This window comes from Tachyglossus aculeatus, chromosome 11 (assembly GCF_015852505.1).
Source record: "Tachyglossus aculeatus isolate mTacAcu1 chromosome 11, mTacAcu1.pri, whole genome shotgun sequence".
Lineage (NCBI taxonomy): Eukaryota > Metazoa > Chordata > Mammalia > Monotremata > Tachyglossidae > Tachyglossus > Tachyglossus aculeatus.
Window position 1 is genome coordinate 46,465,850 of NC_052076.1, and position 26,450 is coordinate 46,492,299.

At 43.2% G+C, this 26,450-nt stretch overlaps 1 protein-coding gene across 4 annotated transcripts in view; it reads left to right on the top strand.

Annotated features, from left to right (window-relative positions):
• Positions 1 to 26,450, top strand: part of ZC3H18 (zinc finger CCCH-type containing 18) — a 90,088-nt gene that overhangs the window by 36,590 nt on the left and 27,048 nt on the right. For 3 of the 4 annotated variants that reach the window (XM_038753701.1, XM_038753702.1, XM_038753703.1), the window contains exons 4-8: positions 1,317 to 1,465; positions 1,769 to 1,864; positions 2,816 to 2,973; positions 4,859 to 4,976; positions 6,845 to 7,113. In XM_038753701.1, the coding sequence (XP_038609629.1) occupies positions 1,317 to 1,465; positions 1,769 to 1,864; positions 2,816 to 2,973; positions 4,859 to 4,976; positions 6,845 to 7,113 (790 nt within the window). The remainder of the gene's footprint in view (positions 1 to 1,316; positions 1,466 to 1,768; positions 1,865 to 2,815; positions 2,974 to 4,858; positions 4,977 to 6,844; positions 7,114 to 26,450) is intronic. The other variant, XM_038753704.1, reaches the window with a different exon arrangement.

A 26,450-nucleotide genomic window follows, 5' to 3' on the forward strand; every position in this document is an offset into this window, starting at 1 on the left:
AGCTTAAGGAAGGCCTCTGGAGGAGCTATGCCTTCAATAAGGATTTGAAGGTAGAGAGAGTAATTATCTATCAGGTATGAAGAATGAGATGCTTTTTACCATAGACGTACATGTTGTAAATAAAGATACCATCCAAAACCTCTGGACAAGTAAAGTGGAGTTTAGCTTTTTGGTTATTTGTAAGAATCTTTGTGTGACTTATTGTAACCCCATTTAGATTTGAGGCAGTACCATGCCTGGACTGTTTATCTTGTTTGTTAGTCCAGTGCTTAGCACATAGCAAGCTCCTAATAAATACTGTAACCAATGAAATTCTTTTATGTATTATAAACTGTAACATTCACCATCACTAAACTGTGGTGTCATCTTTGTTAAAGTCATTCAAGGCAAAGCCTCGCAACACTACGTGAAGAGTTGTGATCGGAATGAGTTTGTAGGAGACCACAGAAGTTGCCACTTTGCTAACTAGAGAATAATTTCCCCAGTTTCGATTGAATAACAGCCTTATTGCCTTCAAAAAGTTAATTGTAGCGGGCTAAGTCTTTCCAAACAACTCTCTGCACCTTTGAACTCCTCTTTCTATTGGGATCAATCATTTTTATAAATTCATTGATTTGGAAACTTCATATAAAGCTTGTTAATCCCCCAGGTTTAGCTGATGGTAGGAAGACCATCACTACTTCATCTGTTGTGGCGTTTCGCGGGGATGTACTGGATTATCAGAATTCAGTTAGTCCTTGTTGGAGAATGATTCCTCTGAATGAAATGCAGCTAGCTTATTGGCATCGGCATTATCCATTTCTAAATGAAGTTTAGTATCTGCTAATGGGTTTCAGCAACCCTTGGAAAAATCTGACCCAGAGTGTGGGCAGAGCTACCACCAAGATCTATTCATTTTTGATTGCTTAATCTCAATCCAGGTTTCAATTACCTGCCTCGAAGTGGTTGTGTCCCAAGGTATGTCAGTACTCCGTTTCCAAAGCTTGCATTCTTGCCCACTGAAAACGAATTCTGTAGAAAATTGTGAGCATTGCAGGCAAAACTCTTCCATCAGATGGGGTTGACAGTTGCCAGCGGTTAATTCCAAGCCCTCCAGATCTTGTATAACTTTTATAGAAACAAACTTGTGATTGGTGAAATTCCGTAAATCAAAGAAAGTCTGAACTCTAATGCATTTTCTCTTAGGAGAGAAAATGTATACCTGGCCCATGACCTTTGTATGTAAAGAATGCTGAATCTTGTAAACCTTTCTTTGGGAGGGATGTCTGGGCAGCAGAATTGCAAGCAGCATTAATCTGGTTTCTGCATTTTCACAGGTCACTGTACATGGGGAATGAATTGTAGATTTATCCATCCAGGAGTGAATGACAAAGGAAACTATTCCTTGATCACCAAACCCGATCCTTTCTCACCTAATGGTGCACCACCTATTGGGCCTCACCCACTGATGCCAGCGAATCCCTGGGTATGAGATCATCCTGTGGCAATTCTGATCTTGTTATAATGATTGAGCCTTTGTTTCGTGAACCCAAAATGTTGAGATTTGTCGGTGTCCTTTAAACTAAATCAGTTGAGTTGATGAAATTTCAGGAGACCCTCTTGCAGTATTCGTAAACTGCTTAGGTGGGTACCGGTCTACTTTTGACAGATTTTTGACTGATTTATATGGGGTTGCCTATGATGAAACTTGGATGACCAGTTTATATTACAGCTGTTATCACTTTTTTAATGCTCTGAGTTTATGTTGTCATTTTTCTCATTCTTTAAGCAGGGTGGGCCTGTAGTGGAAGAAATTTTACCACCACCTCCCCCGGAACCCCCAGCAGAGAGTGCCTGGGAGAGAGGACTCCGGCATGCTAAAGAGGTGAAAAGAAGCAGCCAGAAAACTGGAAATGCAAAATGGTTCTTCATAAATAGTATTTTTTATAGCAAAAAAAACTAAGGTGGTTTCAAGGGGCAGTTTTCGTCTACCCATTTCTCTCTCTCTCCTGCTGCACTTCAGGCACTGTACTAAGCACTGAGGTGGATACAAGCAAATCCGGTTGGACACAGTCCATGTCCCACACGGGGCTCACAGTCTTAACTCCCATTTTACAGATGAGGTAACTGAGCCACAGAGAAGTGACTTAGCAGGGTCACACAGCAGACAAGTGGCGGAGTGGGATTAGAACCCAGGTCCTTCCCACTCCCAGGCTTGTGTTTCTATCCATTAGGCCATGCTGCATAATTAGGAAAGAAGGTGAGGTTAGCAAAGTATTCGAAGTCTTCCAGATCCTTGTTTGTCTATCCCTAGGTATCCGTATACCTCCAGCTTGAGTTTGGATGCACTTTTTAAATCCAGAAATGTGATGGCGGGAGGGGAAGCAGGGGGAGTTCGGCAGGGCACAGACTTTGAGCTAACCCCTTTCCTCTCTTCACATTCTGCCCAGTGCAGTGCAGGATTTGCTTTCGATTCACTCAGTGACCTTGTGCAGGTTAACTGTCCCCTTGTTTCTTCCGAAAACTGTTGGTTTGTTTTGTCCTTTTCAAGCCTCTTCATAATTTTATGTGAACCACCACTCCAAGGCTCTCGAATTCAGCCCCTTGCCCCATCAGGAAAGGGGCCAATATGACAGGAGCCAAGGGAATGTTAGATGGTAAACCAACTTGTACTTCCCAAGCGCTTAGTACAGTACTGTGCATACAGGCTCAATAAATACGATTGAATGAATGAGTGAACCACCATGCAAGTGGCTGGTCGGTTGCCTTTCCATTTGTTCTAGCACCGCGCTTCATAAAGGGTTGTGTATTGATTTTTCTCCCTTCTCTTTGGTAGGTATTAAAAAAAGCCACCATTAGAAAAGAGCAGGAGCCTGATTTTGAAGAAAAGAGATTTACCGTGACCATTGGAGAAGATGAGCGGGAATTTGATAAAGAAAATGAATTTTTCCGAGAGTGGAATTACCGAATCACTAGAGATGTCAGGGACACAACGTAAGAAATGGTTTTTGTTTCTTCCTCTTTTGTGGTTTTGTTTCAGGGGGATCCTGGTTTGACTTTTTATTAGCCTTTTTGGCCATTTGCGTGAAAGGAAAAGGAATGTCTGCTTTTTGAGATTTATGTAGGTGAGAAGTCCAGTACAACATTTGTTGAGTTGACAGGGTTAGGTGGTTACCTGGGTCAAGTTAAATTTGTTCCAGTTTAATACCACATGTAATGAAAATTTGTTCCAGTTTAATACCACGTGTAATGAATGGAGTGGATCAGATGTCCCTGAATTTTTTTTTTTTGGTTTTTTCCTTGCTGTTTGCTTTTCCTTTACTCAGTGGCTGATCCTAATTTGAAATTTGCCAGTGCAGAAATGAATTAATTTTTTTTTTTAACTATACTGAGTGAACAGAAAAATTCCTAGCGTGCACAAGTATGACAAGAGAGTGAAAAAAGAATAGTCCGGTCAGCATTAGTGCATGACTAAACCTCAAAAGTTGTGAATGTGATGAAATGCATCTCGAGTGATGCGAGTGTGTGTACGTAGAACTGACATCACGTTCACACAAGCGGTCAGGTATCCAGCCCTGTCCAAGAACAGCACCCTTCTTCCTCTGGACCTTTTTGTTTTCAAGCAAACAAAATTTTAAAATTAAATTTTAAATTAGCCATGCAAGTGTGGAATTTTGCCACTTCGTAGGGTTAGCGACCCATCTCCAGCAGGTCCAGAGCATTTCTTTGCTGCCTTTGTTTTGTTTGTTGTGTACTGCAGTCACTTTCACTATCCCAGATCAGTGCCTTCTTAATAATGCTTTTGTGAGCACCAGCCTACAGATTTAGCTCCCAACCAAGGAAGCACTAAATATTATTTTTACTTGGTTTCAAAGAAAATAAGGCAAGACTCTTAGCAGGCACATTGTAAGTGGATGCTTTTTTCTTTACTAGTCTATGCCAGTGCAGCCAAAGATGATGATGCAGATCGAAATAATCATCAGCAGCATCGGTTGCAGAAAATGTAGCTAGCCATAGTAGAAAAACTTTCATGTGTTTTATTAAATCACTTAACCAGAAGAGGAGCAAAGGGTAGTTTATCTTTGTGTGAACATTGAAAGGTGAGAATTCAATGAGAAATTAGTGATGGAAGGTGATTCTATCAATTAATGGTATTTATTGAGTGCCTACTGTGTCCAGAGCACTGTACTAAATGCTTGGGGGAGTACAATTGGTAGACCCATTCCCTGTCCATACCTGGACATTTACATAAATGCTGTGAGATTGAGGGTGGGGTGAATACTAAGTATCCAAAGCACATCGATTTATGTGCATAGGTGATGGGGGACGGGGGGGAGGAGGGCTTAATAAGGGAAGGCCGCTGAGATTTTTTGCAAGGAGACCCTCCGTGGAATATGCTCCATTTTTTTTTATGGTATCTGTTAAGCGCTTACTATATTCCAGGCACTGTACTAAGCACTGAGTTTGACGCAAACTAATCAGGTTAGACGCAGTCCACCTCCTACATGGGGCTCACAGTCTTAATACCCGTTTTACAGATGTAACTGATGAGGTAACTGAGACACAGAGAAGTTGAGTTGGTAGACATGATCCCTGCCCCAAGGAGCTTATAGTCTACAGGGTGCTCTTAATAAGTGGTTTTTGAATCTCTCCCCAAAAATGTTGACCCCCCCCCCCCGAGTGTAGACCTTGATTCCTAAACTTTAGTGCTCAGTTTTCTCCTTGAAAGTGCTATACCAGTATTTATTATCCCACCCAACTTTTTTGTATTGATGCACACTATGATTAAAACATAATCCATAGCATTGACAAGCCGTTTGCTCCCCAATCCTTTGTGTGCCATAGAACTTACTCTCTGATCTTTTTTTTTCTAACACAGAGTTGAGCCTTATACAGATCCTTACTATGACTATGAAATAGAACGTTTTTGGCGTGGTGGACAGTATGAGAACTTCAGAGTGCAATACACAGAGACAGAACCCTACCATAATTACCGAGTAAGTATGGCAATATTACATTCCAAATTTTCCCTCTTGTGATGTTTCTTATTGTGACAGTCTTTAATTGGTGTGAGTTTAGGAGAGGTATTGTGTAAATTGGTTTAGTCTGAGAGGTTTGGACCCCTTGACCAGACAGGAAGATTATATTAGTCTGGTGCTTGAGTCTCCTCCATCACCTTGGATGTGTAGAAATTGCCCCTGTGGACTATCAGATAGGAGCAGTGGTAGAAAATTTTCCTTATCGAGTTCTGTCTCCAGCCTCTTTATCCTTCTGCTCTCATTGCATTGGTACATAGGAATGATCGTGGATGGCTAGATGTCCCTCTTTGCTCTGGGACGTATTGTCCCCAGATTGGAGCTTGTCCCCTGGGAACTATCGACATGCCTGCTCCCAAGCCCAGTCCCTGAAATCCGGGCCTTTTCGGAGCCCTGCTGAGGGTACTCTTCACGGGGAGAGGTCCAGGCCTTTTTAAGCCTCCGTTGACATGGGCAGCTGCTTAATAACCGTTGTGTCCTGGACTGAGAGCCAGTGTGGGTCGGCTGTCATCAGAGTTGTGATTCTCATATTCCGTTCTGAGTTTGGGGAACCAACAACCAGATAACGTCCTGCAAGTGTCTTGTAGAGCCATTTCTGAGGTGGACTATTGGCCTCATCAAAATTGGACGCAGTATAGGCCAAGACCCTCTGAGGACTGGCCTCTGGTCTTGCTTCTAGATTCTCCACTACCTAAAGCATTTTGCCTCGCACTCTGGAGTCTGGCTTTTACAGGGTAAGACCATCTGAGCTATCTAATGCTCTAATAGCAGTACATCTGCCACCTTTAGCTCTCCCCTATAAACTCATTCCTATTACTGTTCCCTGTAGCTCCCTTCCATTAAGCCTCCTCTCCTGCAAAGGTGCCTGCTGAGCAACCGTATAAAAGCCAGTGCAGGTTTGAGTTCCCAACAAGCTCCTCCCTGCTGGGTCCAGGCTTTGCTCAGCCCCATTTGTGATTCTGGCTGTGGGTTCCAGCTGGCAGGAGGCAGGGAAAATGTTTTCATTCTGGGATCCTCAGGAGTAAGTCTGAGCTGGCCTGGATACAGAAATAGAGTCCCCTGCACAGGCTGTGATTCAGATCCAGTCTGCGGGGAGGCCCACCATCCACGGAGGCTTTTGGGTTTTGGTTTTTTTTTTTGCACGGTGTTTGGGCGACAGCCTTTCTGTGTGTCCTCAGCTGCCGTCGGCAGGTCCAGGCGCACCTGCACAGTTATTGGTATAGGATGCAAGCGACCAATGCCAACACAAAGCAGGCATGATGAGAAAGAAGCTGGAAGGCCCAGCGAAATCCCAAAACAAGTACCAAGCACCACACCCAAGCCAGACTACATGTGAGAATTAATGCCCACGAGGGAAGAGGCTCACCCCTGGCTTTCCGTCCACGCTTGGTTGCGGGAAGGGTGCGGAATAATGAGTGGGAGGCAATGTGGAACACTTCTGTCACGTGATGAGAGCGATTTTGGACTTCATCACAGTGGTAAACTCAAACGGTACGCTCAGTAAATGAAGAGCTATGAAAGCCTGAAAACAGCTCTGACTAGGTCTCGGGAATTCCCCCAGAGAGCTTAAAGACATTTATTAGACCCGAAAGAACCCCCAGCTTTATGCCTTTTACATTTATTTGCATCGCAGCCCACACCAACTTCATTGTTTCTTTGTTCTTAAGCATGATTTTAAAGTTTGATTGTCACTTGAGGCCCGGACCACTGTTGCCCATCAGCCTCCACATGCATAAATTTTACAAAATGATAAAAGAATAGATGGCAATAAATGTGTTAAGCAGTCATGTGTTTTGTTTTTGCTTTTGTTTTTTTTTTTTTTAACTAAGGAAAGGGAGAGGGAGCGAGAGAGAGAGAACAGACAGCGAGAGCGAGAACGAGAACGGGAAAGAGACCGAGAGAGGGAGCGGCGACAGAGGGAAAGAGAGCGAGAAAGAGAGCGGGAGCGTGACAAGGAACGCCAACGGCGGAAAGAGGAGTGGGAAAGAGAACGAGCCAAAAGAGATGAAAAAGACAGGCAGCACAGAGACCGAGACAGAGAGAAAGAGCGAGAAAAGGAAAAAGAAAAACCAAAACCCAGGTCCCCTCAACCACCAAGGTAGGCACCTGGATTTTCCAAAAATCGAAAACACTGGGGGGAGGGGAGGGGGCCTTAGGAGACAGGAGAGGTTTCAGCCTCCTTGCCAAAGTTACCGAAAGGGTCAGAATGGTGTCCCACTGTCTCCTGTTACTTTTGAGATCCTGTGTCCCTCGCACGTCTACCGAGAGAACAAGATATTGAATTAGCCCGATAGACCACTAAGTGATGCTACAGGAGATGAGAGCTCAGTTGTATTTGCTGTACAAAGGTAAGGGCTTCCGTTTGCCATAGGAGCCGGTGGGCATTCAGGCCCTCTCTCGGTGTGGCAGGTTTTTTGATTATTATTATTAACCGTCAGGGCCAGGACCAAATTCCCAAATTTCTTCTTTGCAGTTTACAGTGTGTGTTGCCTACTGGTGTGTTGAGGACCTCACGCGGACGCTCCAGTGTATCTTGTTAATAATATAAGAACAGTTGAGTATGATGCCGCAGTGGAAAACGTGGGCTTAAAACCCCCTGCAGATCAGAAAAAACCTTTACCAGCTAATCTTTCCATTGGTGGGTTTGGACAACCCCCGCGGTGCTGACGACCGGCACCTGTACTCTCCTTGGCTTGCTGAACGCGTGTTTTTTTTAAAAATAGGAGTTTTAAGAAAGAAAATTGCTTTCTTGGTTGTAAGCGGGTGGAAACTCAGATTGTTTATGAGTTTATGCTTTAAACCGCTTGTCGCGTTCATTTTCACACACTGGTAGAAAATGTCTCAAGGCTTGCAGGGGGCTGTGCTGGTGAGCCAAAAATCTTTTCCATTGTCAAATTAATATACGGGCTTATTCTGGAATTTGGAATGTATGGTGCCCGCCAGTATAGTTATTCGTTTGTGGTGTATTACTGGCCTCTTCCCTTCCCCATAACTGTTCTGTGCCCTACTCTCCCATCACCTCTAATCCTCCCTCTGTGATTGCCTTTGCAGCTATGCCCTGCCAGGAAGCCCCCACTTGACTTCACTGGCCATTAGCCAGCTTTTGCTTCCGAAGCCAGACTTGGGTGGCTTATGTCCCAGAAGGACTTGGGAACCACTAGTTCCTGCTTTTTAAAAAATTTCTCTTCTCTCTGTCCCCATCCCCTTCTCTTTTTCACTCCACTTCCTTTCCTCCCTTGTACTAAAACTCATTTTACCGCTGTCTCATCAACTAGCTACCAGCCCGATCATTTTTAACTTTGGGAGTGGGGCCAGGCCAGGAGGAGGCAGGCAAGTCTGTGAGCCAGGGCTTAATTCAGGGTGTATCAGAGAGCTCAGCAGTGTGCCCAGAACAGCTTTGGACTTCTCTATAACAATAATAATAATGATGATGGCATTTTTTAAGCGCTTACTATGTGCCAAGCACTGTTCGAGGCGCTGGGGAGGTTACAAGGTGATCAGGTTGTCCCACAGTGGGCCCACAGTCTTAATCCCCATTTTACAGTTGAGGTAACTGAGGCACAGAGAAGTTAAGTGACTTGCCCAAAGTCACCAGGCTGACAATTGGCAGACCCGGGATAAGCTGGAGTTCTAGAAGAGCTCCCTAGAAACTAACGTACCAATTTAAATTCAAGTTTTCCAGTCAATCCAAGGAATTGCAAATATGAGCTTGTAAAGCTGCTACTAGTAATTCTAAAACCGAGTTGTTTAGAGTAAAATTATTCTGTTGCCAGCCTATAAAATGTAAACCCCTATACTGCTTCTAAAGCAATGTTTATAAATGAAATTAAAGCTTCTAAAGCAATAGTTATAAATGAAATTAATAGCTTCATTTTTATGATGCAGATACTGGGGCTCTGTGATCCGCAGGGGAGCCCCATAACGTTTGAAGCCCTCATCATCATCATCAATCGTATTTATTGAGCACTTACTATGTGCAGAGCACTGTACTAAGCACTTGGGAAGTACAAATTGGCAACATATAGAGACAGTCCCTACCCAACAGTTGGCTCACAGTCTAAAAGGGGACTCAATTTGGGGCTTGGTTCAAACACAGGGACGAAACTTCTGACACTCATGCTCTAAATCGTCCCCAAACCTATAGTACCCAGCAGGCTTATGCTTTGAGTTCCCTTTTACCCACTCCTCTCCCACGTTCTCACATTCAGCAGAATGACACCTTGAGTGGTACGGTGCTAACCCCAATTAACGCTATATCGGAGAGTAGAAATTCTAACAGCTTTAGCCCTTACGTGTAGTGTATTATTCCTAGAACAAACGGACCAAACATTGAGTCCTAATGAGATGAATGACTTTTCCAGGACACCCAAGCTGTCGTTGTCAAAGTTACCAGTGTGTTTTACCAAGATGGACCCAGCATTCTTCCCTTGGTGACAGTGCGCGCAAAGAACTAAACAGTGAATTTCAGAAAGAGATTATTATTTTGCTCCTTGTTCCATTTCTGGCTTCCCTTTTCAATTTGCTTCCTTTTGAGCTTCTATTCCATTCATTTTCTTTTCTTAGCTCTGGAATCCAAACTGTCAGGCTGTGTTTTAGTTAATCACCCTCTGCAAACTGCCAGCCTTCATATAAGCGTAACTCTTCCACCCAACTTGACAGAAATAGCTCATTGTTGCTGACCAGCCATAAACTTTGTGATGTTACCTACAGTTTCCCCAGACTGAAGTTCCCAAAGCTAAAATTCTGTTTCTCTTGGTCATCCAGGATTGGAATGGTGTCTTTTTGTTGAATGTGTTATTGAAATTTTCAAGCCAACAAAGTATCGCTTATAGTGCAAGGCTGGTTTGTGCTTGTTATTCCTTTCAGGAAAAGTTAAGCTCCTTGAAGAACATGGGAGGTATTTTTTTTTTAATCTAGCTATGATTTGAGAAGTTCTTCTGTCTTAACCTGAAATGTCCTAAGAGTTCAGTGTGAGGTATCTGGCTGAGATCTGAGATTTATTTTCCCCCATCCAACTTTAAACATCCTCTTATTTAAAGAAAAAAATGTAGAAAAATATTTGCCAAAACCCACGTCTTGTAGATTTATTTGAATTCTTAACCAGAGAGCCAAAGTTGAGCTAAGTTTGAAAGTCTTACCAGGTAATAATTAAAATATGTGGTGATACTTTAGAGTCTAGGCCGTGTCTGTTTCCATGACCCTTCAGGGAATCTTCCAGGGAATAAATGAAACCATCCCAGCACTTTCTGTTTGGGCATCTTCTCTCTTTGGTTGCCACCTGGGAAAAAAATGTATTCCGTTGGAAAGAGTGCCCATAATATTATAAATCACTGGGTGGAAAAACATCTGAAAATTCTGCCGTAGACCGTTGACTTTCTAATCATTAAGAAGTGCCCCTTGTTGCCTCTTCTCTGTCCTAGCCTTTGTTCCCAAATCAGTCTCTCTCCCCTCAGTCTGAAAACTGCCTTAGATTTAGTGCTCAAAACTTCCTGTAACTTTCCTACCTCTCCAATTCTGCTGTCAAGCCTAGCATCCCCCATACTACATTTAATTTGTCTTTAATTTGTTGCTCTTCTCCACCCTCCAGATCACCGTTTATTTCCTCTTGTCTGTAGCTTTCTAGGCCATCAGTAATCTGGAGCAATAATAATTGTATTAAATGCTTACTATGTACCAAGCACTGTACTAAACGCTGGGGCAGGTGCAAGATAAAGACCCACAAGGGGCGTGCAGTCTAAGTAGGAGGGAGAGCAGGTATCGAATCCCCATTTTGCAGGTGAGGGAACTGAGGCACAGAGAAGCTGTGACTTGTCCAAGGTCACACAGCTGGTCAGCGGCAGAGCTGGGATTAGAACCCAGGTCCTCTGGCTCCAAGGCCCATGCAACTTTCCACTAGGCCATACTGCTTCCCAACCAGCTCCCTACCAACTTGAAAATCTTCATCTTTGCCCCAATCACCTCTTCTAGTATTTTTTGTCAGACCACGTGGATGTATTTTTGATGGCTACCTTAGGCCTTTTAAATGAAAGTGGGACTGGATGATTTTTCGGTTGTGGCCTCTCTTACTACTCTCCCAAGCGCTTAGTACAGTGCTCTGAGCAAGGGTGAATATCAAGTACTTAAAGAGTACTGATATAAGTGCATAGGCCACACAGGAAGGAGAGAGAGCAGGGTTAAAGAGAGCTTTATCAGGGAAGGCCTCTCGAAGATTTGATATTAATAAGGCTTTGAAGGTGGGAAGAGTGGTGGTCTATCGTATACAGAGGGACAGTGCTCTGCACATAGTAAGCGCTCAATAAATACGATTGATGATGACAGGGAGTTCCAGGTCAGAGGGAGGACGTGGGAAAGGGATTGGTGACGAGATCGAGGTACAGTGAACAAGCTAGCGCTACAGGAGCGAAGTGTGTAGGCTGGACTATAGTAGGAAATTAGTGAGGTAAGGTAGAAATGAGCAAATCGGCCCTGTCTACCAGTTTACTGCTGAGACCAAATCACACTGTGAACTGAATTTTCAAGGCCCTGAATAGATTGGAACCTGGCTTCTGGCCTACCTCAGTGATCGGCCGGTATGGCCCAGCTGTCCTTACCTAAAGTCTACTTGCTGCAGGAAGCAGGTATTTCAACCAAGAGACATTTTCAGCCCAAGAAATTCCCTAGCTGCATGGATCCTGTCTGGTTTGATGATTTTCAGGGAACATAGCAATTAATTAATCAATGGCGTTTATTGAGTGCTCATGTGCAGAGCACTGTAATATCCGCAATTTATTTATATTGATGTCTGTCTTCCCCTGTAGACTGCAAGGTCGTTGTGGCCAGGGAATATGTCTACCAATCTGTATTATACTCTCCCAAGCGCTCTGCACACAGTAAGTGCTCAATAAATACCATTGATTGATTGGAAGAGTACCAGTAGTGTTGGTAGAGGGGAGGGAGAGGGGCTTCTGATGAATTGTCATTTTAAAGTTTGGTGCATTTACGGATACCCCCAACTACAAATATATTTTGACCTGTGTTAATAATTTATACGCTGCCGCCTCTTAAATAAGGAAACACGAGCTCATCTTGGAGGATTAAGAGCCAAATCATAAAATGAGGACAGTGGTCCTTCTGACTCTGTCTTGTGGACAGTTCTCAGACAAACTGGCTTCTAGGTGTCATTGTTGTCCACGGTATTTATTGACTGCCCGGGGTGATAAACTGTAAACCTCAGGTGCCAGCAGAAATCAAGGAAGAGACGCTGACTTCCTGGGGCTTTGTCTACGTCAGGAAGGAAGATGAGAAAGGAAGAGGAAAGTCTGGTGGAGTGGCAGTCCCCTGGGAAAAGCCACTTCTCCGCCCTCTGACCGGGACAAACTCCAGAAAGCCGAGGTTCTCATCCCAGCTTCTGTTGCCACCCAATGTCAAAGTCCCGCACGCCTTTAATCTCCAGGTGCTGATCTGTCGTTCAGTCAGATTTATTGAGCGCTTACCGTCTGCACAGCACTGTACTAAGCGCTTACTCAGTAAGCGGTCACTGACCTTCGGATCATACGGTCTTTCTAACAAATGTTACATTGCTTTCGTAACCTGCAGAGCTTCCCTGGGAGAGGCTGCTCCTCATTTCAGACCTCATCACATGTTTGTTTTCAGCTATCCCTAATTTCTGCCTACTTTCAACACTACCCCATCTAATCCAGAAGTTTTTTCCACTGGGCCAGTTCTTTCTTTCATGAGGCCCCTGGCCGGGTTGCAGATTGCCTCGCAATTATGAAAGGGTCTTTTGAAGTTTGTCTAGTCTTAGGGTAAGCAGTACTGTATCCCCAGTAACCCAGTTCTCTCCCTTGTGGTCATGACATCTTAAATGTGTTGTAAAACTGTCCTGCAGGCAATCTAAATCATCCAAACCACAAGCCCCTTCCTTAGCCCGAGTAGCTTGGATTGACTAGATGGATAGTTCTAAATTCTACTTTGCTTTGCTGTGCAAATTTAGCCAACTGTAATGATTTTCCCCATTACTATCAGTATATTTTGTAGTGTCTTCATTCTGCAGTTGTCTATACAGTTAAGATCAGAATTCTATAAAAAAAAATGACACAACATAAATAGAAATGTCACTAGTTTTCAGGAGCCTTAGCTGTTTTGGTTGTCCATCCTCATTATGCATGATGGGTGGGGGCCCTTTCCAGCTGGTTCCTTTTTGCCAGTTATTTGCTTTTTCTCCCCTAGTCAAGGGGTTTCCTCTCTCCTAAGTTTGGCGTTATGGTGAGCTTTCAGAATTTCTTCCAGCGTTCTTCATTTTATTCCTAGATCTGAGGAACTTTGAAACTTTATGCTGTAATTTATTTTAATCCACACTCACCAGGGTTGATTCGTCGGGCTTTTGTTTTTTCTTTTCTAATGGAACCTAACTCCGTTGTCGCAGATTCTGTCGTTTCCAGAACTGCATGTGTAGCATAAAGCAGTGTACAGCTGTCGATCTTAAATTCCATGTGCTCTGCCAGTATTGCCACTGCAGTCTCTTCTCTGGAGGGAAAAGAGAAGGACCTGAAATTCACCTTTTTGTTCCTCACCTTTTCCTACATTGTCTCTTGGGATTCAGCTGTTCGCTTTTTGCCGCGTGAACAGAGAGTTCACTTTTTGTCTGGAACCCAGTTCCCTTCCTCCCTTTGTCTTCCCTCCAAAGCACCCAACCTTTCACTATGTTTATCAGATTCACGTTCACAGATGTGCCTTATATTTTTTTCCAAACATTTCCCCAGTGTAAACTGAGGGGAACAGAGAGCACAATTAGACCTTGGCCTTACTAAGCGCTTAGTACAGTGCTCTGCACTCAGTATGCGCTCAATAAATACAATTGATTGATTGATTACTGCCCTAATCATCAGTTAGTACATCAGTGACTCCCAAAGTAACATTCCCAAATTATCCACTGGATATTTCTGTTGACTCTAATACCTAAGTGTGAGGCCAGAGTTCTTCAGTTGGCATCTTGGTAGCTACTACAGATCCATGGTTCTTAGAAGTATCTTGGGGAGCACAGAGAATAATCAGAAGTGCTATTTGCTGAATACCTACCGTGGACAGAGGAACTGGACCAAATTCTCTGGGGAAAACAATAAATATAAAAGATCTACTGTTGCCCTAAAGGAACTCACCATCCGGAGAGGTACACATTCATTCAGTCGTATTTATTGAGCGCTTACTGTGTGCAGAGCACTGTACTAAGCGATAGGGAAGTACATAATAGAGACGGTCCCTACGGGTCTTGCTTCTAGATTCTCCACTACTTAAATCTCTTTGTTCTGATGGCTTGACACCTGTCCACGTGTTTTGTTTTGTTGTCTGTCTGCCCCTTCTAGACTGTGAGCCCGCTGTTGGGTAGGGACTGTCTCTATATGTTGCAAACCTGTACTTCCCAAGCGCTTAGTACGGTGCTCTTCACACAGTAAGCGCTCAATAAATACGATTGAATGAATGAATGAACAAAATCATTTTCTGATAGGAGGGTAAAGAGAATAAATAGAAAGATGGAGAGGTGAATAAAAAGTGCCTAAATGGTAGAGTAATAATAGTAGTTATGGTATTTAATGCTTACTATATGCCAGGCAGTGTACTAAGCACTGGAGGGATACAAGCAAATCAAGTTGAATACAGTCCCTGTCCTACATGGGACTCACAGTCTCAATCCCCATTTTACAGATAAGGTAGCTGAGGCACAGAGAAGTAAAGTGACTTGCCCAAAATCACACAGCTCACAAGTGGCAGAGCATCATCATCATCATCAATCGTATTTATTGAGCGCTTACTCTGTGCAGAGCACTGTACTAACTGTTTAGGAAGTACAAATTGGCAACATATAGAGACAGTCCCTACCCAACAGTGGGCTCACAGTCTAAAAGCAGGGATTAGAAACCATGACCTTCTGATTCCCGGGCCCGTTCTCTGTGCACTATGCCATACTGCTTCTCATGTAATGATTTTGGTATTTGTTAAACACTTACTGTGCATCAGGGACTGTGCTAAGCGCTGGGGTGGATACAGACAAATTTTATGTGTCGACCCTCTCTAGTGCTCTGCAGTCAGGCAAATCCCCTTCCCTCCATCTGGTTACTCCCACCCCGCTCCCTTATACTTTCTCGTCCGCCCTGTTGCAGCTTTGAAAGTGATTTCCCTACAACTGCTATTAGCTCTCCATCCCCACCTCCTTCAGTGAAGTACGGCACTGTACACAGTAAAAAGAGCTGGCTCCATAAAGGAGGCTAGGTGTTGTGAAGTTGAAATCGGTGTGCTCTAAAGCTGGAACGAGGTACATTTACAAACCCTGGAGTTCACTGTAACTCAAAAGACTGCCTGACACCAAAGGAGCCAACTTTTCATTTGGAGCGCTGGGGCAAAAAAGCGAACAGGGATTTTAGGGGAGATGCGGACTAAGAGGAAACAGGGAGCTGATGGGCCAGAAAGTTAGCATTTTAGATCCCTTCTGCCCTGACTGGAAACCCTTGGGCCTTATTAAAAGCCGTAGGATGAGTGAAACAGGGACCGTGGTTTAAACAACTCAGACATCGCTCCTTCACCCATAATAAAGCTGGCACCTAGGCTATCTGGAAGATCAGTATAAAATTTATTAGTGGATTCTGTTTGGGTTTTTTTGACCTCATACTATACAATACTGTATCCCCCAGTGCTTAGAACAGTGCTTTGCACACAGTAAGCGCTTCACAAATGCCATCATATGTTTGTACATATTGATTACTCTATTTTACTTGTACATATCTATTCTATTTATTTTATTTTGTTAGTATGTTTGGTTTTGTTCTCTGTCTCCCCCTTTTAGACTGTGAGCCCACTGTTGGGTAGGGACTGTCTCTATATGTTGCCAATTTGTACTTCCCAAGCGCTTAGTACATAGTAAGCGCTCAATAAATACGATTGATGATGATGATGATGATTATTAACACTGATGTTAATTCCAATCAAGAACGTGATCCATTTTAAGAGTATGCCCCTTCATTCATCTTTCTTCTTCTTGGTGGTATTTATGGGTTTCTGATTCCAGCAGCTTTTCTAAGAGAAGCCCAAGTTTTTTGATAGAGGCTATTGGTATGAAAAAAAAGCTTGGTGGAATTTTTGCTTTTAATTTGAAAAACATCAGTGTGAATGTGCAGAACTAGGACATAATTTTCAGAACTTCCAGCCTGTCTCTTTCTTTCCCAGTGTAGAGGAAGGCTGAACGCTGTCAATCTAGCTCTTAGTCTGTTATAATTTCCCACTCTTAAGCACTGCAGTTCCCTTTGTTGGGGGAAAATAAATGTAATGGGGGGGAAAACTGCAAAATTCACATATTTTCTTCCTATGCATCCACTGTACGTCCACTTCAGATACTAAGTAGCAAGTTACAGAAGACGCCTAATTAAGCAGACCAACGGTATGAGACATTAAATACCTGTGTAACTGCATACAATTAAGCGAAATCAAAACAGCTGAATAAATATGAAAGTTCAATACATCAAAACTTTACTGTTAGTCATGACCCATTTGCTATTTGAACTACTTTCCTTTAAATGTGGCTTAATCTTAAATATGCACAAATATATTGTAGGGAAACTAGAAGCCAATGGATTTTTTGTTCCCTTTAGTTCCCATTTTTGTTCCCATTTCCCTTAATACCTCCTTAGCCAGGCCTCTTTCATTCTTCCACAACCTTGTTCCATTTGATTTGGTAACTAGATACCCAGAAATCTATGATTTTTTAGGACAAAACTAGAATTTTAAAGTTCACGTATTTTCTTAAATTCTTAGTTCACACAGGTAATGAGAACTCCACTGGTTTCACATTTCAGCAATTTGTAAGGGTCACCATTTCCCCCATTCAGAAACAGAGAAGTGAATCAAGTCATTTCTTCCAAGCTTTAGCATCGTTTCATATTCCACTTCCTTTAATTTTCCTTCGGCATAAACATGTGTTGCAGGAGAAGATTGACGGGGATTAGGTTGTTCTGTAAACCAATTCACTTGACATGAAAAAGGAATTAAATCAAATTTCAACAGTCATGGTCTAATATTCATGAAATCCCAAGTGCCCTCTATGCAGTCAACTAGTTTATTTCAAACAAGATGTATTCCCTGCAAGGGTTTCGGCCAGTACAACAACAACAACAAAAAAAGAACTAAACTAAGATTACAACAGATCAAAAGGCCAAATTCTCCAATCCTTCAAGGTAGAAGGTAAAATAATGAACAAAAGCCAAACAATAAGACTTCAAATCAATGTCTCTACATATCTAGTGCTTAGAACAGTGCTTTGCACATAGTAAGTGCTTAATGAATGCCATCATTATTATGAAAGTTAAAAGTTTGGGTGTTTTCCTATTCCACATATCTGAAGAAGTAGCATAAAGAGGCAGCATGGCATAGTGGAAAGAACATGGTGCTGGGAGTCAAAGGACCTGGGTTCTAATTCTGACCGCCACTTACCAGCTGTGTGACCATGGAATAATTCATTTAACTCCGTTCTCACACTCGGTTTCCTCAGCTATAAAATGAGGATTCAGTGCCTGTTCACCCTCCTACTTAGCCTGTGAGCTAAGTGGGATGGGGACTGTGTCTGACCTGATTAACTTATATCTACTCTAGCCTTTAGAACATTGTTGGGCACATAGTAGATGCTAAACAAATACGATTATTACAGTTATTATCATCACTCACTGGAGCTCAGTTCTTAGGGTCGAAGAGAGATTCTGGGCATGGAGTAGGAGAAGGGAATGAAAAAAAAACCGCATGAGTTCCTCAGGTCCTAGTTAGATTGTGAGCCCATTAAGGATAGGAAGTGTAATTAATAATCTTGTAACACATAGCACAGTGTTTTGCACATAGTAACCATTTAATAAATATCCTTAGTGCTAGGAGCTTGTAGGTTTAAAGGAACCAGTTCTCTCAAAAAGGCTTACTCCTGGGACCACTTTGCCCTCTCACATGCTAAATCTCCGTAACAAGAGCAGCCCCTTTCACACCTAGAAATCTGCCCAGTTCCAAACCATTCCCCCATCTCAGAAAATCTACAAACCAGCCTTCTTCCTGCTCTTTTTGGGAATTATCTGCCCTTTGGGAGACCTTCACTTGACATATCAATTGCCAGACTCCCCCTTCACTTGCCCTCACCTCCTGTCAGTAGAACACCCAATTTGTACTTCCTCACCAACTTGTACTTCCCAAGCACTTAGTACAGTGCTCTGCACACAGTAAGCGCTCAATAAATGTGACTGAATGAATGAATAGCTAAGCTCTGAACATGCTCTTTCATGTGAATTCCTCTCCAGAACAGGACACTACAAAGACTACGCAAGGGCTGTGGGTGGCTGGAGGGACCAAAGTATTGAAGGGGGAATTTGACCGGGGGAGAGGAAAATTGACTGGAGAAAGTCTCCTGAGGGAGCTGGTATTTCAGAATGGCTTCGAAGGTAGGGGAAGAGCTGAGATCCCAGGAGCAGTCCTTCCATTTGGTAGTTGACGGGCCTCACCCAGGTGTCAGCTCTCATCAGCCAACCCCCTTGTTTTTCAGAAAAATTCCCTGCCCCTAATGAGCTTACAGTCTAGAGGATTGTCCCTGACTTCAGCAATATAGAGGTGCCCCGCTATCACACCCTTCATTTATTCATTATTCATTTATTCGTTTCTGGCTCAGTGGAAAAAGCCCGGGCTTTGGAGTCAGAGGTCATGGGTTTGAATCCCGGCTCCACCACAAGTCTGCTGTGTGACCTTGGGCAAGTCGCTTAACTTCTCTGAGCCTGTTACCTCATGTGTAAAAATGGGGATTAAGACTATGAGCCCTACGTGGGACAACTTGATCACATTGTATCCCCCCCAGTGCTTAGAACAGTGCTTTGCACATAGTAAGCACTTAACAAATGCCATTATTATTTAGTGTCAGCACTACTGAATTTTAATGCTGCTGCTATGTTTTAGGCCATGTTGCCACTTGCCATTAATGCTGTGGTTTTGCAGCCCATGTAAAGGTTACCTTTGCCCAGCAATCCCTCTTTTTGTGTTCCGTTTCTTTTCCCGTGCCCTCAACCTTTAAATTACTGTAACTGACTTGAATAGAGAGATTGAAAAGCTATTTCAGCAATTGATTTCCCTGTATTTAGTATTAGATTAATGATAGCTCTTTAGTTGTGTTAGCCCGTAGTGTTTTTGCTGAATAGGATGTGAAAGATAAAAGTTTGAAAATTAAATATTTACTTATACACCTATTTAAAAAAAACCGTGATTCCAGATAGTTTATGCTAGGCATATATTTATATTGCTATTTGACCTTGTAGCTGTTGTGTCATTACTGTTTTAAAATATGCTTATAGTAACAACACTAATAATAATAATGACATATTTATGAAGCACCTACTGTGTGCCAGGCACTGTATTAAGCACTGAGGTGGACACAAGCAAATCGGGTTGGACACAGTCCCTGGTGTAGATGGGGCTCACAGTCTTAATTCCCATTTTACAGATGAGGCTAGTGGGGCACAGAGAAGTGAAGTGACTTGCCCAAATCACCCAGCAGATAAGTGGCAGATCTGGGATTAGAACCCAGGTCCTTCTGACACTATCCACTAGACCACACTGCTTCTGATGTTGCTTTGCTCCAGTTTTGGGTCTTAAGAAGTATTAATGAATTTTATTTTGTATCGGAAACCATACCATGTAGGGCTCACTTATTTTCCTGGAACCAGGTTAGCCCTTTATTCTGATTTACATCATTTTCAGGATCTAATTAGTGATGATGATAATAATGATGGCATTTGTTAAGCGCTTACTATGTACGAAGCACTGTTCTAAGCCCTGGGGGGGAATCAGGGTGATCAGGGTGTCCCATGTGGGGCTCACAGTCTTAATCCCCATTTTACAGATGAGGGAACTGAGGCCCAGAGAAGTTAAGTGACTTGCCCAAAGTCACACAGCTGACAAGTGGCAGAGCCGGGATTAGAACCCATGACCACTGGCTCCCAAGTCCGGGCTCTTTCCACTGAGCCACGCTGCTTCTCTACTGATGCAATGCTATTGATGCTATTGAGTGAATGACTACACAGTTTTAAATATGGAACGTAGTTTTTCATTGGGCTTGGAATCGTGTGTTTCTTAATTATTAAATTAGCATGGTAATTCAGTAGTAAACAGTCATCCACGTAGCTCTATAAAATAGAGCCAGAGAGCCAGCAGGTACTATGCCATAGGTGGAAGTGCCAAGCCTCTCACACCTTCATTTTCTCATTGACTTAATTAACTTAATTTTCTTCAATGAGCCACAACTTCAGAGATTGCTTAAAGCCAGGGTTTCCCTAAGGCTCTTAAATCTCTTTTTAAAATAACCCTCACTCACTATGGAACCATAGCAGAGCCCTCTGTGACATGGTTCTGGAACTATTTATTGGATCTAACCCATTCTCCCCCTGAGTTTTGTATTCTCCTCGTTTCCACCTTCTTAGCAGTTAGTAAGCATGCCAAAAATCTAGTTGCCCTTTTTTTCATCATCATCATCAATCGTATTTATTGAGCGCTTACTATGTGCAGAGCACTGTACTAAGCGCTTGGGAAGTACAGATTGGCAACATATAGAGACAGTCCCTACCCAACAGTGGGCTCACAGTCTAAAAGGGGGGAGACAGAGAACAAAACCAAACATACCAGGGGTGGAGGATTTGTTTTGTTTTGTAAATCACCATGCATATACTATCAGCCCCAGAAAAACTTTGGGAAAATAGACTGATGCTAAAATTAGCAACACTTGCATGCTTACCATTGATTGATTGGTTTCCCCCTTCAGCTCTCTCTTGCATTTAAATATCTGTGCACATCCTCAGCCTTTGGGTGACCCTTTATGCATAGCTGGTACTTCTGTGTCTGCCTTCCCTTGTGGACAGGGAACATGTCTTGTGTTTCTGATGTATTTCAGAGGTTTACTACAGTACAGCGCGCTCAATAGCTTCTCAGTAAATATCATTCCTATTGACCTCCTGACCGAGATGGGAATCCCTGGGAGGCAGCTGCCGCTGTAGCTATACTTTACTTGCCACAGCACTTCTGCTTCTTGTTGTCCCCCTCCTTTTCCCTCTCCCCCTCAGAGCTGTCCCTTCTGTCAGTGGCCCAGAAAGAAATGGAAGAGTGGCAACCAGTAGGCCTAAATTGCTCCTCTCATTTGCTGCCGCCATATATAGCCCCTGGGTTTTGACCACAGTGTCGGTGAAGGTAGCAGTGGCCCTAATGTGATGCTTATGCTGTTCACCTTGCTGGGCCCCCAGCAAGGGCGAGAACTCTGGGGAACCAGAAGCAAGGGCTGCAGCTTTCTTTCTTACCGCCTCCAGTCCCTGTTGCTCCCTTGCTGAGATCCCAGGAATTTTCAAATCTCCCGGGAGCCCAGCCAGAAGCCGAGCCGCAAAGCAGCTAGAGAAATAAGGATGGAAACCGCTGCCGCTACTGCCACTGGAGGGCTCTTCGCAGGCCCTGGAAAGGAGCAATCCACAGGAATGTGTTTCTTCTAATGCCAAACACACCCCAGGGCTGGTGTCTTGGAAGCCAGGGCAAACACAGAAAGATGGGGACCAAATTGTAGCTCTTTGGCCACTCCAGTGAAGATAGTGAAGCCTCTGGCTTCCATCTACAATGGGTGACCCTCTCCGTGCCCCTCCTCAAGCCACGTTGCTTCGATCTGGGACACCCCCAATTTAAGCTGGGATCATAGCCAAGTGGAGCAACCCACGGTGACTTTCCTGGACTTCCTTAAGGCATCTCTTTAACCTTCCGGTTCATTTCCCAGGGAGTCCTTACATCCGAGGTGGGGATAACGTTTCCCGTTGACATCCACTCCCTTGACCTTTGCCCCCCACCTCTCCTGATTTCAGAAAACAGTCCAGTGCCATTGCTCTTGGACATTCCTGGCCATTCCACAGGGCATTTAATAGGCCTGGATCATACACTCACACTCACTCACACACTCACGAGGCTTTACTCTGCTTCTGATCATTGACCGATATTTTTGCGTAATTATCACCACCCTCCCACCTGGATGTTTTTATTGCCTTTTGAGCATTGGGCAACAGGGGCTATTGTCCCATCTAAGCCTGCCAGACTTTCCGCAGTTACCCAGCACGAGGTGGCATTGCTTTGAGTTCCCTCAGTCAGCGATCCAGCCTAAGGAATTGATTCACTCCTCTGACGTCGAAAACCTCAATAATAATTCTTTACCGGAACCTACATTGGACTGTTACCTAATCCTGAAAATGCACTGTGATGTAACTTGGCCACAACCCGTCTGAGGGCCTCGGGCAACTGTTCAATTGATCCAGGAACCTGAAAAGTCTGTAATAGGTGAGAGGCAGAATTATTGTTCCGACCCAAATACTGTACTGTTCAAAGTACTGCTGGCTCTGAGGTGGCCACCGCCCCTTTAAAAAATACATTTGTGTCCTGGAAACTGAGATCACAGAAAGTTCATTTAAGCTTCGTACAGGTTGGATATGTCACAGAGGGATCCAGGGTAGAAATCGAGCTGTCAGGCTTGTTATTTCTAGGATAGTGCTTCTGGCTGAACCTAAACGGGGAAATAAAAAGCTGACATTATCCAGGTAATTTGAGCCATCTATTCAGACAACTCAGATAAATCAGGTTCCAAAAGGGCATTTTGGGGAGCTTGAATTGTCCAAATGGACGGTCTGCCTGGATCAGAATAATTAAATAATTGCTGTAGATCCTCTTCATTATTTATAAGTAAGTCTGGCCTGGGTGCTTTTTCCAAGGTTTCAGAAACCTCACCAGTAGTCTAAACAACCTTAAAAGTGATAGTTTGTGACTGCAAACAATTTGGCTGAATCACAACATTACTGTAGGCTGTTAAATGATGAGGGTCAGTAGATGGAAGCACAATGACTTATTTAATTAATCATCACTCATTCTTTCCCTTTCCCCTGTTGGTTTCTCACTCTCATTCTGTGCCCAGTTTTCAAATTGCAGTTAAGTAATTTTACAAAAATCCTGTAGTTGCCAGATACGAGGAGGGAACCTCTAATAGCCTCTGCTCGTCGTTCATTCATTCATTCAGTAGTATTTATTGAGCGCTTACTGTGTGCAGAGCACTGTACTAAGCGCTAGGGAAGTACAAATAAGCAACATAATAGAGACCCAACAGCGAGCTGACAGTCTAGAAGGGGGAGACAGACAATGAAACCTAACAAGTAGGCAGGTGTCAATACTGTCAAAATAGTAAAGTATTTTTCCTTTACCCTTTGGGAGGACAATCGATGGTTTTTGAAAAATATCTCCAGATCTGTCTTCTGCCAGAAGAAACTCCTCATTTCTTTGTTTTAGATTAGGGGCTCTTCTTTTCTTGTGCTGAGCTGCTACTTTATTCCTTTTGCGGGGAGACCTAAGATAGCTTTCATTTCTTACAGGGCTTCCACTTGGGCCTCAACTCTTCATTTAGGTTATTATTATTATTATTATTATTATTATTATTATTATTATTATTATTATTATTATGCGGTAGTATTAGAGAAGCAGCATGGCTCAGTGGAAAGAGCCCGGGCTTTGGAGTCCCCCCTTACCTCTTTCCCCTCCCCACAGCACCTGTATATATGTATATATGTTTGTACGTATTTATTACTCTATTTTATTTGTACATATTTATTCTATTTATTTTATTTTGTTAATTTGTTTTGTTTTGTGCTCTGTCTCCCCCTTCTAGACTGTGAGCCCACTGTTGGGTAGGGACCGTCTCGATATGTTGCCAACTTGGACTTCCCAAGCGCTTAGTATAGTTCTCTGCACACAGTAAGCACTCAATAAATACGATTGAATGAATGAAAGAATAGAGCTAACTTTATTACAGGTCTAGCTCCTTAAAACTCCCTTCACCCCCTAAGGACAGCCTGCTACTTCCCAGAAGCCAGTGAGCTCCCGTTTATCCACTGAGGAGCAATGTGGATGGTGGTTTTCACAGTAAGCACTCAATAAATACGATTGATTGATTGATTGTCTTAACAGCAGTCTGTAAATGTGGGGATTTCTTTTAAACCTATAATGGTTCTCTAGGTAGTTATTCCCTTATCTCTTCCACTGAGAAGCCGTTTGGCCTAGTGGTTAAATCACAGGCCTGGGCGTCAGAAGGACCTGATTTCTAATCCGAGCCCTGTCCCTTGTCCGCTTTGTGACTTTGGGCAAGTCACCTTAATTAACTCCTTTGTGCCTCAGTTATCTCATCTGTAAAATGGGAATTTAGACTGTGTGGGACAGGGACTGTGTCCAACCTGATTAGCTTGCATCTACCCCAGTGCTTAGTACCTGGCACATAGTAAATGCTGAACAGATACCATTAAAAAAAGAAACAGCCATTCCCAAGAGGTCTTATGAAACTCCTTCACCCGCTTAGACATTTTGTTGGAGCCTAAAAACAAAAATGGAAAAGACTCTCATTCAGTGAGTGTCAAGACTGAACGAGTTTCATCAGATGATATCAAAAGAGTCAGAGTTCTTCCCAGGAAAGGGTAAGGAAAAGAAAGCTCAAAACGTAGTAAGTGCTTAAAAAATACTATGAATAAAAACTTGGGGGGGGGGGGGGGTGCTTCAGGTGGCCCCTTTTCCATGCAATTGAAAAATCAGTCAATCAGTGGTTTTTATCACCTGCTTACTGTGTACAAAGTACACAGTACTTGGGAGTTAGCAGGTCATGGGTTCTAATCCCAGCTCTGCCACTTGTCTGCTGTGTGACCTTGGGCAAGTCTTTTAACTTCTCTGTGCCTCAGTTCCCTCATCTGTAAAATGGGGATTGAAACTGTGAGCCCAACATGGAACAGGGACTGTGTCCAACCCAATTTACTTATATCCACCCCAGTGCTTACTACAGTGCCTGGCACATAGTAAGCGCTTAAGAAATATCATCATTATTATTCTGCTACAAAAGTCTTAGCAGACATGTTCCCGGCGCAAAAAAACAATGTGTTAGCCTGCAGTCTTAAGAATGCTTAAGACATTCAGTCATTGGCCAAGATTTTTATTTTGGTTTACTTTCAAACTTCATTTCTATAACTTTTCATGTCTACTGCAAGATGGTTTAAAAACCTGGACGCTAGCCAGGCTGGAATTCCCAAAGTGGATCTGGATTTCTATTTCCTTTATTACATTTGCATCTCACGTTTCTTTGGGAAGGTTGACATCAGGAAGGTGGAGGTTTTTTAGAGCATTTTACTTTGCCTTCTAGGTATGTCTACATTTTGTAGTAGAGGTGAGGTGAACTTTCCTCTTTGATAACTCTTTAACCAGTGGCACTGAAGCTTGAACTCTAAGGCCTCTGAGCAGCCTCAAGAGATAAGATTTCTATATTCTCTAGGTGTACTGGGAAAAGCGAAATCATTTCCTGTGTCATCATTTATGGAGGATTTTCCCCTTGTGTTCTTAGTAGAGTTTAGGCAGAGTGCTTTTTTTTTAAAAAAAAAAACCCTCTTTCCACCCAAAGGTCATAAAGTTAAGTCACTTCATCATCATCAATCGTATTTATTGAGCGCTTACTATGTGCAGAGCACTGTACTAAGCGCTTGGGAAGTACAAATTGGCAACATATAGAGACAGTCCCTACCCAACAGTGGGCTCACAGTCACTTGTAATGATATTTCTCCTCATCTGACTATGGTGTGTTTTACTATTAAGGATTCTCTTTCAATTAATGGTGTAAAAGTTGAACTCTCAATTGACCTGCCTCCTAGCATTTCACTTTTAAGGTTCTATTATTTTTCTAAGGTACCGTCTAGCAGAACGCAACGTAACTTCATTTTTCAGATCAGATTCTCGCCTGCTGTAAACTTGACTCCTCCCTCCCCCCCAGCAGTTCTCTGAAAAACTAAGAGTAGTCATGAGACACTGCTTCAAGAGATGAGGGAACTGAGGCCCAGAGAAGTGAAGTGACTTGCCCAAAGTCTTACAGCTGACAAGTGGCGGAGTCGGGATTCGAACCCACGACCTCTGACTCCCAAGCCCGGGCTCTTTCCACTGAGCCACGCTACTTACAGAAGTTAGGAGGCCTTCCCAGACTGAGTCCCCTCCTTCCCCTCCCGCCTTACCTCCTTCCCTTCCCCACAGCACGTGTATATATGTATTTATGTTTGTATGTATTTATTGCTCTATTTATTTATTTTACTTGTACATATCTATTCTATTTTATTGTGTTAATATGTTTTGTTTTGTTATCTGTCTCCCCCTTCTAGACTGTGAGCCCACTATTGGGCAGGGGCCATCTCTATGTGTTGCCAGCTTGTACTTCCCAAGCACTTAGTACAGTGCTCTGCACACAGTAAGCGCTCAATAAATACGATTGATTGATTGATTTGAGTAGCAGCGTGGCTTAGTGGATAATAGAGCCTGGGCCCGGGGGGTCAGAGGACCTTGGGTTCTAATCCCCACTCCGCCATTTGTCTG